Below are 19,261 nucleotides of genomic sequence, written 5' to 3'. Positions count from 1 at the left end.
GCCTTATAGGAATGGGAAACAGGGTCTCTGAGGGAAACAAACCCAGACTCTGTGCTCTTTTGGATGCATCTGTTTACCAGCAGCACACAGCCTAGAAAAGAATCTAGTCTTTGGCCAGCTGTTCCTGTTTGCCTTGCACCCCTGCAGTCTGCACCAGGTATGCCTGTGAGTCTGGCCCATGATATGTGGGTTGGCCAGAGTGGGGTGAAAGTATGGCAATGAGTTCCTGTGGCTCTGACAGTATCCTCTGTCTGCATGTGGCCATTCCCAGGATCTCCTGTCAGATGCCTTGAGGAGGATAGATTGAGAGAGGCGGTGGAGGAGAGCTGGGGAACTGGCACAGCATGTGGGCTCAGCTCCTGAAGCATGACTTTGCTTTTCCCTCTTCCTCTGTAGGCCAAGGAGAAGAGACTGGCAACTTCTCACCTAGACAACCTAGTTCTTAGGGGCTCAAAGGCTTGCCATCTCTGAGCCGAGCTGCTGGCCCCGGCCTCTGAACTGACACACACGGTAACCTCCCACTGCCCATAGCCTGCTTGGTTTTAGGCCAGTCACACAAGGTTCCCACCTCATGAGGATGCATGGCCCCATCGGGGGGCTTCTCACAGCCCTGATGGTGGCATATGGAACAGTAGTATCATTTGCACTCAGACCCCGCATCACCTGGCAGCTGGGAGGTAAGAACCAAGATTGTGTAGGTGATGGTAGGATGGGAAGGAAATGGGCCAGCTGGGACCCTGAGATTGATACTGGGCACCCAGCACTTAACCTGTTGCTGTCTTTGGGTGACCACTGACAGTACCCGCAGCCATTTAGTGGGATGTTTTGGTAACTGGAAATGGTTCATGAGGCTCTCTACTTGATCTCTGAATTGGAGAGCACTGAAGAGAACTTCCTTCCTAGTATTCCATAATGGCTGAGGCGCTGTCTGGCATAAGTAGATGCCTGCTCCACACACTTGGAGAGAAGAGTGAGGTGATGACAGCTTGGGAATGAGTGTTTCTTGCTTGCTGGTCTCACCTATGATCATTTTCTTCCCCACGAGCTGTGTCTTGGCCCCTAGGTTTCTGACTTAGGGGATTGCGAGCATAAGTACTGGGTACTGAGCAGTGGAGCTGCTTCCACGCAGGGTCTCGAGTATCTCAGGTGTGTCTAGGCCATTGGACCCTGTGAAGCTGGGACTTGAATCCTCTGTGCACCTCCCTCTGCTTTGGGAAATGAGAGTTCTAATTAGCCCTGGGCTCTTCCTGTTTGGTGCTAGTTTGCATCTTGATAAGTTCTAGGACACCTGTGTGGGGCACTGTGAGAGATACTGGAGGATTTCATTCAAATACGATTTATGCTCTCAAGGCCTCATAGTTTGAGGACAACTATGGAATGAAACATTGAACTACATTAAGACATCAGCTGTGTTGAAATTAGTCATAGCCTTGAAGAGCAGATATTCAGTGCCTGGATTCCAAGATGAGTGTAACACAGGCCTTAAGTGGCATTGCAGCTGGAGAGAACAGGATATGAAAGAAATAACATGCTTTCAGGAACTCGAGATACTTCCTGAACCCCTTGACTGTTGAATCAAGTGGATGCCTGCCCCTATATGAAAGCCAAGATACAAGCTCTCAGAACAAATGCCAGGACAGCCAGAAAGATAAGACAGCTTCTTTAAGGACAATACTTACCTAGGAGTGGTAGAGACCAGAAGGGAAGTCAAGTGTGCAACTTTAGGTCACACACCTGATGCAGAGCCTTGCTCTACCTCTCTCAAGCACATGGTGGCAGCATTGCTGTCTGCTCTGGAGGCCTCCATGCTGAGGCCTGGCAGGCCTGTAACTGAATGGAGCTCTCCCAGCTCTGATGGGTCCCCTTGCCTCCCACAGAGGTAGATCTGGAGCGGTTTCATGAGCCAGGCATCTTCAACTACTCAGCCTTGCTTCTGAGCGAGCACCAGGACACGCTGTATGTGGGCGCCCGAGAGGCCATCTTTGCTCTGAATGCACTCAGTATCTCTCAGAAGCAGCATGAGGTACGTGCTGAGCCCCACTACCCGGGAACCATGCAGCCCTCCACCCGTGCTCCCAGAATACCCTTCTGTTTTGCATTTATTCAGCCCTATCTTGGTATCCAGAAGTTTACTCAACTTGTCTCCTCCCTAACTCCATTTTACCCTTTTTGCCTTTTTTTTTAATTGCCTTTCATTGGCCTATATTAGTTATGCAGGGTTTCATTGTTATATTACCCCCTCTCTCATTTTCCTTTTATTTATTGATGAGTGTATATTGTGCGGGATCTATGAGCAAGAATTGCTCATAGAAGTATTGCTGAGCTTACTGGCTTTATTTCTGCTATTCTTAAGGTAGAGGATTCTTTTCTGCCCAATAAATCAAAAAAAGCACCCAATAAATCCGTCATCAACTTGTTCATGTTTGTTTTTGTTTATTCATACCATTAGTTTGAATCTAGAGGACATGCCATTTTTGCTGATCTTTTTATCTTATCATTTTTAGCTTGAAGCCTGTCTCACAACTTAGCCTTCACATTGCCCCTTGCATGCTGATATTATCTAACCTGAATCTCTCTCCTCACATCCTGTTCTGGGGCTGGGTGGGGTACGGGGCTTGCCCTGAGCAGGCAGGGAAAAGAAAATTCAGTCCCCCCTCCTCCTCCTCTGTTTCTTCTTCCTTCTGAACTGTGTGCCTTAGTCACATAGGTGGGGCTTTGCCTGGCAGAAGTTTGTAGTATAAACACTTGGAATCTGACCTAGACCATTTATGTGGCTTTCACATAAGTGGGTGCTTTGTAGACCTGGAGTGAAGTTGCCTGTTAGGTTCTTATTCAATTCTTGTGTGGCCCAATGGCTTTGTTGCCACCATATATAAGTTAGGCTGGCATGAGGACTTGATCAAAACTCAGGGCATTAGTTTTGACAACCGCTCATCTGGGCTTACCTCTCCCACACAGCTCTGTGTGCTTTCTGACTGCTGAGCCCCACATCTGTGTATATCTCAGAGTGGCCAGAAATGTCCTAAGGGTTAGGAGAGGGTTAGGTTAGCTTGTTTACAGAAGGGCATAAGAGGTGCTTAGGGTCTCCTGTTTCCCCTCTATCTTCTGTTGCTTTCTGTCCTGAGGTGGCCCTGGAAGGTGGGTCATAACCTAATACGAGCTCAGTTTAGGGAGATGTACTACCACGGATCCTTCAGCAAATGGTGCTGAGCTGACAGTGAGGGTCACCCTGTCATCATCGCATTTGTAAGGAATTCTTCCATAAGAGTTGACCTCAAGGCTACTTTTTAAAAAACTCGATTTGAAAAAAAATGGATGTTACAAAGTGCTTTTCTTGTTAGCCTGTATTAATTGTACATGTTCATTTTTTTCTTGCTTAAAAACAAATTTTAATCTTTCTTCAAATATGATTCTATTGTTATTACTAAGGTATTGTACAAAGGGGTTAGTGTTTCATTTTAAATTTCTGATGCCTGTAGACATTGTGCTCATCAAATCCAGCCATTTCTACCTACCCTAAATCACCATCGTGTTTTCAAGTTGCCCATTTTTAGCCTCCACACATGATAGAGCACATGTTGTTCTGGTCCTTTAATGTCTGGTTATTTCACTTAACATGATCCAGTTTCATGCATTTTCCTTAAAATGGATGAGTGCTTAAGGATGACACTGTACCACTTTGAGCCATGCCTCTTCTTCCAAACCAGTCACTTTTAAAAGTGATTTTTAACACCTACTCCAGTGTTTCATATTGTTGACGAAAGTAATTTTTCCCCCACTTTGAATACTTCTGTTTTTGCTGTTCTTCTGTAGTGAACAACAGAGCTATGGGTCTTCGGGATTTCAGGTGAAAAACCACAGAATGCTCACGAAGGTCCACATGGCCCTCCTTCTCAATCTGAGAGTTGACCCCAAATTCAGAAACTGCTGAGCTCTGAACTCTATTGTGTGTTTCTTTTCTTTTTTTTTTTTTTGGTCAGTCGTGGGACTTGAACTCTGGGCCTGGGAGTTGTTCCTGAGCAATTCAGCTCAAGAGTACTGCCCTACCCCTTGAACCACAGTGCCACTAATGGGTTTTCTGGTGATTAATTGGAAATAATAATCTCACAAACTTTAGTACCTGGGCTGGATTTGAACCATGCTCCTCGGATCTCCGCCTCCTGAGTAGCTAGGATTACAGGCATGAGCCACCGAGCCCAGTTTTTGTGTATTTCTTAAGCTGTATATTTGATCCCACTTTTTACTTATCATTTGTTCCAACAGGTATACTGGAATGTATCTGAGGACAAAAAAACACAATGCACAAAAAAGGGAAAGTCAAAAGAGGTAAGTGCTTTTGCCAGTTACAAAACCCTATATGTGCCCCTCAGTTGTCTAATCTCACAAGTGCTGCATATTCTGTATGAGCCGTGTTATGTTGAGTGGTCCCAAATGTATTCTGTTAAGTCACATCCCCTGGGGGAATTCATCCCTTCTGCGCTTCTAACTGGGGGTGAGCATTCACAGCTGGTGCCAGCCATAGAAGGTACTCAGGAAATAGAAGTGGGGAAGTTCTACTGCATATGAATTGAGTTTATTCAAATACTTGAGATTTTGATTGCAGGAAACTATTTTTGATGCCCACTGACTTGTGATATAAGATTCTGGACTGACTGGTCCTCTCTGCAGACTGGAATCTCCGGACATGTCCCAGACTCAGGGATTCTGGGCAGGGGTCTTTCCCATGGGCCTTTTAGCAAAGCTCTCTACCCAGGCTCTGTGAGACTCTCCCTTCATAAGAGCCCTGAATCACCCTTTACCCACCGTGCCTCTGTGTCTCTGCCTGGTGCCAGACGTATATCTAGGTTCTCAGACTGTGAGTGCTAGTTGATCCCAACCATCGCTCAAGATAGCAGAGTTAGGGTGAACTTTAGCAGTTGTTGGTTAGTTCTGAAAGAATTAAAATGTATTTTTTTTTGCTAAGCTTTCTTAGGAAAGTGCTAAACACTTTTACTAAAGTGTTTGTCTCTAAATCCAGTGTTCACCAAGGAAATATGTGGATAGCAGGCACTGATAGAATCCTATGGACCATAATGTCTTTAGAACCAAATGAAACAGCTCTATGTGGATGCCAGACAATGGCCTGGAGCCCTTCCCTGCCATGTGGAATGGGGGTGATTGTGAATTGTATCCTGCCAGTTATAGCAAAAGGAATGGCCTGATTTAAGATAATTTCAGACTATGGCACATTGAGTTCAAGTGCTGTTCATCCCCGAGAATCATGGATTCTCCTAAGTGGTGCCTTTGTTTTCCTCTTGGGGCATTTATGAAGCACAGCTGGCAACACTTGGCTACCCTTTTGCCTTGGGTGGGGCCGAGTGGTGAGGAAGCTATTTCTAGTTTTGTGTACACATATGGAAAATGAGGCCCTGAAAGGCAGAGGGCTACTATGCCATATAGTTTTTGGCAGGTTTGGGCAACCAAATGAATGATGTATGTATGCCTGTGTGTGTATGTTTATATACACACATATATATGCATATATGGTCATCTTTTTTTTTTTTTGCCAGTCCTGGGCTTGAGCTCAGGGCCTGAGCACTGTCCTTGGACTTTCTCAAGGCTAGAGCTCTACCACTTGAGCCTCAGCACCACTTCCGGCTTTTTTATATATGTGGTACTGAGGAATCAAACCTGGGTCTTCATGCATGCTAGGCAAGCACTTTAACCACTAGGCCAAACTCCCGGCCCTATATGGTCATCTTATATATATATTATATACTATATATATATATAAATAAAATACAGCAATATCTCTAGTACAATTTTGAGGTCAACTCAGGGCGTGCTTTGGTCCCTTGGTCTTTGTTGAGTATCAATTAGAGATACTAAAATTGCCCCAGTGAATGTATGACCTGTGGAAATGGCAGAGATAAAATTAGACTAGTGAACTTATAGTTTATGTATATCCAGTTTATTATATCCTTAAATAGTCCAACACTACTTGTTCCACAGTCTGTGAAACAAATAGGCCATTGTATGAAGAGGACAGGGAGAGAAGCTCAGAACAGACTTTATAATTTGGACAAATAGCCAGTTGATTTTTATTTCCCCACAGACAGATTGCCTCAACTACATTCAGGTGCTTCAACCTCTCAATGCCAGCTTCCTGTATGTGTGTGGGACCAGCGCGTTCCAGCCCACTTGCGACTACCTGGTAAGACCATGGACTTTCCCTGTGGGTCAGTTGGGCTCACAACAGCCTGAACAGTGATTAAAGAAGAATGGAGAACTCTAAGGAGGCAGAAGATCATTTGTACCCCCAAAACAGGCGGGTATTCTCAGGTCAGCCATGGAGACATCTCTCCGTGTGTGTGTGTGTGTGTGTGTGTGTGTGTGTGTGTGTGTGTGTGTGTGTGTGCAGGGCGATTCGGGGGATTCATGGCACTGGTGAAACACTCTAGAAAATGAACTGCTGACAGCTGCAGCTGTGTGCTTAGACCCCAGCAGCCTGGCTGCGGTGGACTTGAAAATCCAGATGTCTTAGGATGCCTTTGCTTTCGTTCAATTGTAGAACTTAACATCCTTTGAGCTTCTGGGAAGAAATGAAGAAGGCAAAGGCAAGTGTCCCTACGATCCTGCACACAGTCACACATCCGTCATGGTTGGTGAGTCCTTCTCCTCAGGCTTTCTCCCTGGAGTTTATGGCCAAATGTTCTATGCTCACATAGAATAATAAGTCCAATTCCTTCTTTTGTCTTTCTCCCCTGGTCTCATTTCTTTGTGTGTGTGGGTGGGGAAGGGAAGGGGCTAGTACTGGGGTTTGTACTCAAAGTCTGAGCACTGTCCTTGAGCTTTATTGCTCAAGACAAGTGCTCTCCCACTTGAACCAGAGCTCTACTTATGGCTTTTTGATGGTTGATTGGAGGTAAGAGTCTCACAGACTTTCCTTCCTGAGCTGGATATGAACCATAACCCTTAGATCTCAGCCTTCTGAACAGCTAGTGTAAGCCACTAGGGCTGGCCCCCTGATCTCAGTGTGTGTGTGTGTGTGTGTGTGTATGTGTGTGTGTGTGTGTGTGTGTGTGTGTGTGTTGATACTCTGGCTTGAGTTCCAGGGCCTGAGCACTCTCCCTGAGCTTCTTTTGCTTAAAGCTATCACTTTGCCACTTGAGCCACAGCTCTACTTCTCGGTTCTCTTCCTCCCCACCCCCACGTAGTTTATTGCAGATGAGAATCTCATGGACTTTCTTGCCTAGCTGTCTTAGAACTCTGATCCTCAAATCCTAGCCTCTTGAGTAGCTAGGATTACAGATGTGAGCCACTGGTGACTGGCCCTGGTCTCATTTTAATATCAGCTGCCTCAAAAGTAGGTATTTATCCTTTGGCACAGACTCCTGAAGAAGAGTTGAAATCATCATTCAAAGGGATAGCCACCACTGAGGTAGCAATACTACTTTACATCCATCTTTGGTAATCACTGTTCAGACATTCCTCTTTGGGAGAGAGATTAGCCCCGGAAACATGAGCTGCCTACAGTGGTCTCATGTTTCAGCAGTGGCCTGTAGCTCTTAGAGGTGTGTACTACTATACAGTGCCTAGATTAGAATAATTCCATTCACAGTTTTTCCACTCTATGATGAAGGGAGGTACATTGTATGGCCATTCAACATTTTCCTTTAGTGCAATGTTCAGTGCATTGCACCTGATTTCAAAACAGACCTTGAGTGAGGAGCTTTGGCCCTCCGTATAGACTATATAAGTGTTCTGAGCACAAGTATGGTTGGCAAGGTAAACTATGTTGTTTGAATGAAAGTGTGTCTCAAGTGACAGTGTTTTCAACTTGGGATGGTTCTGTAACATATGGTATAGAAAGGTGCATTTGTCATTCCTTCATTGGATGTGAGAAGTGGTTGCTTGCATCCAGTCACTGCTTGGAAACCTCAGTGATGCAATTGAACATGGCATCCACTGTTATTCCAAAGAAAAGACATGGCTGCAGGAACTAGAGGGCATCTCAGAAGTTGGGAAGCTGCTTTTGTCTTCTACAGTGGTACTTAATTAAGTTACAAAGAAATTGATCTTGATGCCACAAAGGAGGGGTTGTTCTAATTATTTTTTTTAATCTCCCTCTTCCATGTTCCTGGGGTATTAAAGATGGAGAGCTATATTCTGGGACAGAATACAATTTTTTAGGAAGCCAGTACACCATCTCTCGAAATCCTTCCCACAATGTTTTGCGTGCAGAAGACAACATCCAATGGCTGTATGATAAGATGCTCTGTAATGGTAAGATGTTACAGTACACTCTGGGTGGCCACTTCTCTTCTTGTTTTCCCTGACCTTTCAGCATCCTGGACTGTTTACACCTTAGAGGCAATGGAACTTTTCAGACTTTTCCAGAAACCAGGGCATCCTATTTGGTTTATTCGATGCTAACAGAGCACTATGTTAAGGTCATATTAACCTCCTATGCTGAGAGATTTCTGTAACTGACCCTTGACTTAATGACAAACTCAGATTTGTCACATTAGGAGTTATTTTGGCATGACAACAAAAGCTCAGGTTTTATGCCACACCTCCAGTGCCTGCTACCTCCAGATGACAGCTGGCTTATGTGTGACTCTGGGAATAGGTGGTAAGGTGCTGGTGATTGGCTTTTTCCTGTGGAGAGGGGAGTGGCCAGAGATATTCTAGGACTCCTTAAAACCTCCAGACAACCTTTGGGGATGGATACTGTGGTCTGATATGCCGAGGCAGCTAACTTCTCTTCAGAGTTGGCCAGAGTCTTAGAGCAACTGCTTCATTTGGCCAGGGTCAATTGGTTTGGGTCTGTACTTTATAGCAGAAGAGGCTCTGCTTTCCAGCAGGAACATTGTCTTGTAGGACCAGAATCAGGGCCATCTTTCTGAACTTGAGGACAGTGAGGCAGACATGACTGGGCATGGTATTGTCACCATTCCAGGCTCTGTAGTTTGATTCCAACATGGCGCACACACTCCAGATGTCCCTGACCCCAAAGCTGCACTGACTGCCTGTGACACCATGGGAGTAGGTGGTGACACACTCTGTGTAAGGACAATCAGTCTCGTGTCTCTGCAGAGCCTAGATTCGTCTATTCGGGTGTGATCCGGAAAAGCTCTGATAGTCCTGGGCATGATGAAGACAAGGTTTACTTCTTCTTCACTGAAGTGTCTGTGGAGTATGACTTTATTTCCAAGTTAAAGGTCCCCCGCATTGCCAGAGTGTGCAAGGTGAGCCCTGATCTTCCTGCTGGCCTAGAAGTTCTTTCCATTCTGTGGGAGCAGGCCTGGAAAAGCATCTTTTCCTGCCCCCCTCAATCCCTTCCTGCCATATCATTCACTGTTGAGAGGCCTGGCAGGTTCCATATATTTGTTATCAGAACCCCAGCTCTCTTCCCTCCTCCCCCTCCCTCCACCAAGTGTCCACGGGAACTAAGGTGACAACGGCACCCAGGCTGCACCCCTTAGCACTGTCCTTAGACCTCCCCAGGGCTGTAGGAAAAGTTAGGCTTTGTTGAGTGTGCCAAGTAGATTCTCTGGGACTTAGAACCCCACTATTAGGAGCTCTTAGTCAACTCAAGAATGAATCACAAATTAGTAAGGGAAGGCTAAGAAGTGAGAACTACACTTCAAAATGTTTATCAGGCCCAAAGCTTGAAGTATATGTGTGTGGAGATATTGGTGGCAAGGATGTATGTTCTTTTTTATTTTTGCCAGTCCTGAGGCTTGAACTCAGGGCCTGAGCACTGTCCTTGGCCTTTTTCAAGGTTAGAGCTCTACCACTTGAGCCACAGCACCACTTCTGGCTCTTTCTATGTATGTGCTACCATGGAATCAAATTTGGATCTTTGTGCATGCTTAGGCAAGCACTCTACCACTAGGCCAAACTCCCAGCCTGGCAAGGATGTCTTAAAAGCAGATGCATAACACCAGACAACTGCCATGGGTAGAGTTAGCAAACCTCAAGGTAGCTTAGCTGGCATTTTAGGAAAGGCAGGGTGACATCAGGACTCACAAAAGATGATTAGCTGCAGCTAATCCTTCATGGAAGTCATTTAGTTCCCAGTTGCCCGGTGACCTTTCCATGAGGTGATCATTATTGGAACCTCTCCAGTCAGTAAGAGTGATCTCATGCCACTGATACACACAATTGGAGGCTTAAGTGTGCTCTCCCCTTAACAGCCTAGCACACGAGGCAGAAAGTGGGTGCTGTGTGTATCTGAGTTGTTTGTCTAGCTCTTCTCTAGCCAGGGCTCACTTAGTTATCAGGTTTCTCTTAACCCATGGCTATCTCACTTCCCAGCTTGCAGAGCAGTGAACCACCCCTGTTCAGGCCAGGATGGTGCATGGCAGTCATAGTGGGTGGTTAATGCAAGAGCAGGGCTCCCAGAAAGTATCTGAGCCACTCTAACAGCAGCCCAGCCTGAGGTGTCCGTGCCTTCACTCTCCACCACCGCTGTAGTTCCATAGCTGTCAGGATACGAACAATGGACCTACTTTGGCTAATCGTGACACCTAGCCCTGGGATAAGGGTTTGCATGGCATCCATGACCAAGATCATGCAATATACCCCATCAAATTCATGCTATGAGGCTTGGCCTAAGGACTTCTGTCGTCCCCTCAGAATCCTTTTCTTGTCCTGTGTCTTGTCTCACTGCCGGTCTGAGATGTGCACTTATCTCCCCATCGATGCCACGCTGTACACACAGACCTCAGATGCCTATGAGTCTGCTAAAACATCAGAAGGAAAAATAAAGGCTTCTTACATGCTTCATCATTTGCCTTCCTATGATTACATGGTAGAGATGAGAAAGGAGTAGGCTTGCATTGTGTCCAAGATAAAAGAAGACTCTTTCATGTTATATTCTTTGGCAAGCATGCCTTCTATTTTTAGTTCACTGGTTTCCAGGACCCATTCATTCTAAGAATTCTCAGTGGATGCCTAAAACCACAGACAATGCTGAATCCTTATGCACTGTTTTCCTATACACATGTGCCTTAGTCTATAAAGTAGATAAAATAAGGCATTAGCTGTAATAAATGATAAATAGAACAGAATCTCAGTCTCTGTAACTGAAATCATGGGGAGGTAACCATAGAGAAGGTAGATCAGTTTTATTCTCTCCCAGCCATGAAGTCCTGAGAGTTCACAGTTGACTCCTCTCAGCCCTTGGCCACTGCACAGTGTTTAAGGACCACCTAGTTGTCAGCATGGAATCAGAAGTTTGGATCTGTCAAAGAGGACATGCATCCATTTATCCAAGAGAAGTCTCATGTCTAGAGGCTGCCTGCCACCAACCAGGTCCATATGGTTCACTTACAGGTTATTTGGAGATGGACAGGAGCCAAGAAACAGTCTCGTTGATTCAGAACCCAGTGGCATTCAGAGTGCTGTGGAACAGTTGTAATTAGATGAGTTATCATTAGATGAGTTTTAAGAGAGAGGATTTTTATTTGTTTTATTTTGAGCCAGAAAGCCTGATCTGAGCTAGCAGGAAAGTGTCTGCTTTCCTTTTACTCAGCAAGGCTTGTCCAGGTCATGCTATAAACTACTGAGGTTGGGTATTACACCCTGCATGCAGACCACATGCAGATGGGACATCCAGGTTCCCTTACCATGTCTTGTCTCTGGGGTTTCAGGGAGACCGAGGGGGTCTGAGGATCTTACAGAAGAAGTGGACCTCTTTCCTGAAGGCTAGGCTGATCTGCTCCCAGGCAGACATAGGTCTGACCTTCGACATATTACAAGATGTCTTTATACTGCGGTCCCCAGACCTCAAGGAGCCTGTGTTCTATGCACTCTTCACCCCACAGCTGTAAGTGCTGCCCTGGGAAAATGGCATCTGTTCCCCAGTGCCCAGCTTCACTTCATGCACTCACATGGCCTGTCCTTTGCAGGAACAACGTGGGCCTGTCAGCAGTGTGTGCCTACACGCTATCCACGGTGGAGGCAGTGTTCTCTCATGGCAAGTACATGCAGAGGGTCACAGTGGAGAAGTCTCACATCAAGTGGGTACCCTACTATGATCTGGTGCCCACTCCACGGCCTGGAGAGGTGAGCAGGGCAGGGGCTCTAAGGGAAAGGTTTTTGTCCCTGTTCAAGAGTCTAGGACCCACAAGTGCAGGGCCTCCTAGAAGGTGAGTCTTCTGGCCACCATGCGTCTATACCATGCCCAGCATCCACTGGGCCTGAGAACTAAAGAGGGCAACTTTACCCTTTTCTATATATTGTGCAACAAGTCTCAGAACACTCTTCCCAAAGGAATGTGCTACTGTATTTTTGTGGAACTGATTTTGCACAATGCAGTTCAGTTTCCTGCAGAGAAACACATAATTTCTCTACCAGTGATTTTCACTGTCATGAACTATTCTGTCTACTAGTCAATAGGAGTCTCTTTTTTTTTTTCTTTGCCAGTTCTGGGCTTGAACTCAGGGTCTGGGCCCTGTCCTTGGACTTTCTCAAGGCCAAAACTCTACCACTTGAGCCTCAGCACTACTTCTGGCTTTTTTTTCCTATGTACGTGGTACTGAGGAATCGAATCTGGGTCTTCGTGCATGCTAGGCAAGCACTCTACTACTAGGCCAAACTCTGGGCCCAATAGGAGTCACTTTTTATTTTCTTCTAAGACAAAAAGAATAAAAAAGTTTTAAGCTAATTTGGATGCCCTACTCATTGTTTGTCATGTAGTAAATGGGCCCTAACCTGTCTCCCCCACCCCTCCCCACCAGCTCTGGATATCTGGCCCTGACCAGACATAATCAGTTCTTTCTTTTGTGTGCACTGTGTTCAATAAAAATTAGTTTCTTGTACTCACTAACTTTGGGAAAGTCCCAAATTTTAGGAAGCTGGCACCATTTTTCCTCCTTCTCTATTATTATGGTGGGAATTCCCAGTCTGAGGCTCATATACAACCTGAGAAATTATTTGGCACATGATGGGGCAGCCATGAAAGCTTCCAGTTGGTCTTATTGGTTGTCTCTAGCCTGCCTGTCTATTATTATTTTTTTTTTGAAATTTTTGTTTTTATTTTTTATTTATTTGTTTTTTGCCAGTCCTGGGCTTGAGCTCAGGGCCTGAGCACTGTCCTTGGACTTTCTTAAGACTAGAGCTCTACCACTTGAGCCTCAGCACCACTTCTGGCTTTTTTCTATGTATGTGGTACTGAGGAATCGAACCCGGGTCTTCATGCATGCTAGGCAAGCACTTTAACCACTAGGCCAAACTCCCGACCCCCTGCCTGTCTATTATTGATAATATTAAATGGCTGGAGAATGATGTTATAAATATCCAAAATGGCCTCTAGAAGAAAAAAGTTGCTTACCCTTATTTAACATTAGACTGTTTTTTGTCAATGTTTGTTAGAATCCTCATCTTTATGGGAAAATTATTATGACAACATGCCTTTAATTTCCAAAGTTTGGAAATTTGTTCACTGGTAGTTAATTCTATACACTGATGATCTGTCAAAATCAGTCACATTGTATGGATGTGAGTTAAAATTGCATCCTCTGGCTTCTGGGAAGAAGTTCTTTAGCTATCCTCTGTCACCATTCTTTGGAGACTAGTCAGTGTGGATCCCTCAGTGCTATACTTTACATGATTCCCAGTGCTGTCCTTGATTGGTGATGGACAGGCATGTTCACCAGGGAAACTTTTGCCTTCACAGTGCATCAACAGCGAGACACATGCAGCCAACTACACCAGCTCTTTGAATTTACCAACCCAAACACTGTTATTTGTTAAAGACCACCCTTTGATGGATGACTCAGTGACTCCATAGACAACAGGCCCACATTCATCATAAAAGATGTGAACTACACCCAGATTGTGGTGGATAGGACCCAGGCTCTGGATGGGACCATCTATGATGTCATGTTTCTCAGCACAGGTAGGTTCTGCGGAAGTCACAGTCAAAGTGTGTCTGTGTCCTTGGGTAAGAGACTGGAAGTGTACTTAAGATCCTTTGTGGGTAGATCTGACATCTCTCTTCAGGTAGGCCAAGTGGTTATAAAAGCATGAAAGAATTATGGCATCTGGGCTTCCAGATCTCTGTGACTAGAGAGCTTGTTTGAACATTCAAGACTTGGCCTGCATCTGGGATGGGCTCCTGCAAAGAAGTCCCTGTTGTGGGAATGGAGTGATACCCTTGAGTGTTGCAATTGTGAGCACTGAGAATCCTGGCATTTCTTAAGTGCTGCTGAGAGGCTTTTTTCCTATCCCTGGAAGGAGCCAGGCTGAGATAGGTCCTGATCTGTGGCTGGGGATGGGGGGAACACACTTCCTTTAGGACCAGTATTCCTGCCACAGCAGCTGACAGAGCCTTAAGCCCACCCTGAGGACTTCCCAGCTGATTTGTATGCCCTAGGAATAAAAGCTTATGCTTTGTGTGCCAGGAGTTTGGCCTAGTGGTAGAGTGCTTGCCCAGCATGCATGAAGACCTGGCTTCAATTCCTCGGTACTGCATATATATAGAAAAAGCCTGAAATGGTGCTGTGGCTCAAGTGCAGAGCACTAGACTTAAGACAGCCCAAGGACAGTACTCAGGCCATGAGTACAAGCCCCAGGACTGGCAAAAAAAAAGCTTATGCTTTGTAAGAAAATCAGAATAACCTGTAACTTGAGTTTCGAATAGATTATTTGTCAGAGGCTTTCTCTTTTAGTTCTTGTGCAACACTGTCCTCTTAATCGAAGCATCTAATTGAGGGAGTAATTTGGGAGTGCAGAAGGGGGAGTATTGGCTCCTGAGTGACCCTGGTGACTTTGATTTGGTGACCTAGGTGTGTCCCTCTGGGGCTGCCTCACTGACCTGTGGTTTTGGCCTTGCAGACCAGGGCACCTTGTACAAAGCAGTCAGCCTAAAGAATGGTATGCATGTCATTGAGGAGACACAGCTTTTCCAGAAACCTGAACCAGTTCAAACCCTACTGTTGTCTTCGAAGAAGGTAACGGGGCCCAGACAGCAGGTCTGGTGGCTGCCTTGCTGGGTGGCTTTGCAGGGCTGTCATGTGATACTGGCTAAGCTAGTGTTGGCCATGCTGTTTTTCCTGGCCCAGATGTGCTAGCCTTCAGAATGGAGGAAGGCAGAACTAGGGAGACAGAACTTCACTGAGTTCCTACAGCACAAGGCCAGTGTCAAGGTGAAACAGTCCTTGCATCATGGGAAGGAATGTTATTGTTACCTGAACCAGTGAGATCAGACTGTGTTGGCTCTATGTCATGGTAAATACAGACTTGTCCATGTATGAACTCCTAAGAGAAACAATAGGATACTTAATAGCTCATTATTGACATCCTGCTTCCTCCTGAACTAAGGACTACAAATGTTTTCTGCTAAGAAATTGACAGTGGATTCTGGAGGATGGGAAGCTGGAAGTCTGGCCTATAGGCCCTTAATTCAGCCTGTAGCTCCATTTATCCTGGAGAAGACATAGAATAGGCCTCCTCTTAGACTCTGGTTTTAGCATGCCATGAGCTTGTTATGGCTAATAATAATAATAATAATAATAATCATATTTTTTCTGTTCACCTTATAAAAACTGCAGGGCCAGGCACGGATGGTCCATACCTGCATATCCTAGCTACTCGGGAGGCTGAGATCTGAGCATCATAGTTCAAAGCCAGCCTGGGTAGGGAAATCTATGAGACTCTTATCTCCAATTAACCACCTAAAATCTGGAAGTTTAGCAGTTTCTCCAAGTGGTAGAACATGAGCCTTGAGAAAAAAAAAAAAAGCTCAGGGACAGTGCCCAGGCTCTGAATTCAAACTCCATGACCACACAAAAAAGTACAGCAAAGATATCAATGTATGTGAATGAATGTACCTTCTCTCTGGCAAATATCATGTAACCCTTTTATTAATCACAATAAAAATATTTTTTAAAAAAAAGTATAGCAAAACCCTTTACCTGGAGAGTTGTATAGGAATGGCTTAGGTTGGAAGTATTGGATTTCACCCTGCTGATTGTAGCTTCCCATCATCCGTCACATTTCCACCTGGCTGTGGAAAGTGTTACTACCCTCTTTTACAGCTAAAATGGAGCAACGAAGAACAGAATGTAGACAAGTCCGTTTCCTGAGGGCTGTGTATTGGCCTTGTTTCCCTGGGCAGCCAGCCATGTGCTCTGCACCTCTGATTCTTCCCCATAGACTGGCAGGAAAGGCACCTCCTCTCTGGGTCACCGTGAGAGTTCCACAGCCTTGTGAAGCACCACTTCCATAGTGAGAAGCTGTGAGCTGTGCCTATACCTGTCTCTACCAAAAGGTGGCACAGAGCAAGAGACTTGCTCAGTTCTTGTCTGAATGCACCACATACACCATGCATCTATCACGTCTACCACATACTACACACATGAGATCAGATATACATCCTATCACACAACACACTACATACACCACAGACATGCTGTGTGTTCACTACATTACACCATACTCATACAGCCAGTACCCCACCACATACCATACATACATATCATAGTAAACATACACAGACACCATTTGTCACACCAGACTTTACACTTACCACATGCAAACCACACACATCAAACACCATGCATAACAAAACACCACACACTATACTACATATAACATACATTCTCCAGGAACATCATATCCAACATCACACAACTACATGCACCACATATTTAGCACACACACACACACACACACACACACACACACACATATAAAACTCACGTAGGCTACATAGACACTGCAAGAATTATACTATACACCTAAACACATATATCACATCACACATACCACATTATACAACATCCACCTTTATCATGCATACTGCATACTCTCCACCCATGCTGTCCCTGTCTCCTGAGACCTGCATAGGCCCTTTGTGATACATCTAGCATTTTCCTTCACAGTCAGGAGACCATGGATTGGGGAGAACACAATAGAAGGAGGGGCCTCTTAGACATGTGTTTCCTAAATAATGCCTTTAGGCATGGTCTCCATATGTCCTTTCCTTGCCTCATGTATCCATATGTCTGGCCCACATAAAGTATCATGGAGACCAGATCTCACCTCCTAGGGGTGACATGTTAAAGAATGTATGTGAGTATGTTAAACCCACTTCCATTGATTTGGGGGAGGGGAGCCTTATTGAAACTAGTAAATACAATGGGCTGTCTACCTCTGGTTTTCCACTTCTGTGGTTCCACATCTACCATTCTACAAACTGTAGAAAGAAAACATTCAGAAAAAATATTGGGTCTATGTAAATGCTACCCCAATCTCTGTGAGGCCACTGAGCATTTCCAAATTGGATATGGAAAGGGGGATCCTAAAAATCAACCCCTGCTGCTACCAAGGGGTGACTGACTGTACCTGTTATTTCATCTAATGTTGGCCTGAGGCAGGTATGTCTCACTGTGGTGTGGAAGATTGTTTTGCCCTCCCCTCCACACTTATTATCCCCTGTAAGATGTGGCTCAGTCATCACATGTTGGTTTCATTGGCACTCCAGCCCTACTCCATCAGGGAGAAGCAGACTGAGTGTCCTGAAGGGTACAAACCCCCTGGGATGGACCGTCCCTTCCTACAGGCCACCTACCCTCCATAGCCACCCACATATATCTCACTGGGCAGAGATTGGGTGAGGTTCCTTCCAGCCTTCCCAGTGCCATAGGTTCTAGTCTACAAGAGTGTCCATACTACCTCCCAGCTGATCCAGCTTGTTCTTTTCCCCAAAGAAGTGTTTCTACTCTGGCATAGTAATGAAATTTCTCAAATGGATCCAGGAAGTTAGGGATGTATCTACTACCCAAGAATACCCCGACAGGACGTCTGCTGCTGGGTCAGACCCTGTCTGCTGTCACTGTTATTCTGGGAGTCTCCCTTTCTCCATTTGCACAGCACTCAAAAGACACACTATCCTTGTGTCTGCTGGAGAGGCTTCGTGCCCATCATCTATGATGTCCACCTTATATCTGTTCTGTCACTGTCTCCCACACACAGGGAAGGAAGTTTGTCTATGCCGGCTCCAACTCAGGAGTGGTTCAGATCCCCCTGGCCTTCTGCAGGAAGCACAGCAGCTGTGAGGACTGTGTGCTGGTGCGGGATCCGTACTGTGCCTGGAGCCCCTCTGAGAATGCCTGTGTGACATTGTACAAGGATGAAGGAACCAGCAGGTAGGTCCTGGGTACTTTGAGCATGCAGTCCTGTAAGTACACAATGAGTGATGGGGATCCCTTTGTGTTTCAGGGCTTGGATTCAGGAGATGAGTGGCAAGGTGTCCTCGTGCCCTGGTGAGTAATTCCACACTGCGGGATCTCCTGGGGAACAGTAAGGATGTTCTGGAGCCTTTGTGATCCTCTCCTAAGAATACCCTTCTTTGGACTCATTGTGTGAATGACTAGATTCTTCTTCTATCATCCAGTGTGTTCTCTTATAGATTTATAGGTACATTTTAAATGAGAGAAAGTATCCAAGCTATGTTTTTGTTTTTTGTTTTTTTGCTTAAAATAATTTTAAGAAGTGGGGTTTCTGTTACTGAGCTGTGTAGTTTTCTTATTCCTGAGGGCTGCTAGCTGGGGCTCATTTTGCTTTTTGGCCCTATGTTTTATCCCCTCAGTTCTGAACAGCCATCTTGCTCCAGTGGGTAACACTCTATCCATAGGAAATGAGCTATTTCAGAAATCAGTTGAGGATTGTTGTTACTGTGAACATTTCTCTCGATGTTTCAGCAAAAAGTCAAAGAAGCATCCAGCATCATCGTGTTGCTTGGCGTGGTGGTATGGCGGCACTTCAATGTGACCTAAAATCCAACACGGCTCAGGTGGTCTGGAAGTTCCAGAATCAAACATTGAAAGTCAAGAAACTTAAGTTTGGTCTTGCGGCTCGGAAAAACTTGCTCATCTTCCACCTGTCAGAAAAAGACAGAAGCGAGTACCAGTGTCTGTCAAAGGAGAAGATTGACAACAGTACTGTTTCATACCTGCTGGCCACCTATGTCCTAGAGGTGAAGGTGTTCCCTCGGTTTCGGATTCATAAGCTATGTATGCTACACAGATAGAAGATAATAATGTAACCTTTAAAGTGTCATCAGCCTGGACCCATGGGTCTTTCCCCTCAGCTCCTGGTATACCAGTTGCCGCCTCTGGGCCATCATCTCACTTCTTAAGAGCCAAACGTGATCATTAGCATAGCGCTCCAGCTCCACTCAGAGAAGACAACGTATCTCAGGTCTCATGACAATGGCCTTCTTGTGTCCTTTTTCCTCTTTATCTTCTTGACCTACAATGGCCCCAAG

At 45.4% G+C, this 19,261-nt stretch overlaps 1 protein-coding gene across 1 annotated transcript; it reads left to right on the top strand.

Annotated features, from left to right (window-relative positions):
- The first annotated feature begins 571 nt into the window (after positions 1-571).
- Positions 572-19,179, top strand: LOC150065349 (semaphorin-4D-like). The gene is given in 15 exon segments (XM_090329922.1): positions 572-677; positions 1,878-2,023; positions 4,264-4,326; positions 6,095-6,193; positions 6,551-6,644; positions 8,134-8,265; positions 9,079-9,230; positions 11,640-11,815; positions 11,898-12,054; positions 13,667-13,775; positions 13,778-13,888; positions 14,827-14,942; positions 17,968-18,140; positions 18,214-18,257; positions 18,696-19,179. Coding segments are annotated over 15 exon segments (2,007 nt in total). The 3' UTR covers positions 19,025-19,179.
- The last annotated feature ends 82 nt before the right edge of the window (positions 19,180-19,261 follow it).

Source organism: Megascapheus bottae, chromosome 3 (genome assembly GCF_031878675.1).
Source record: "Megascapheus bottae isolate mThoBot1 chromosome 3, mThoBot2.hap1, whole genome shotgun sequence".
NCBI lineage: Eukaryota > Metazoa > Chordata > Mammalia > Rodentia > Geomyidae > Megascapheus > Megascapheus bottae.
The sequence above is the reverse complement of the archived record's forward strand: the minus strand, read 5'-3'. Positions and strand labels throughout refer to the sequence as shown.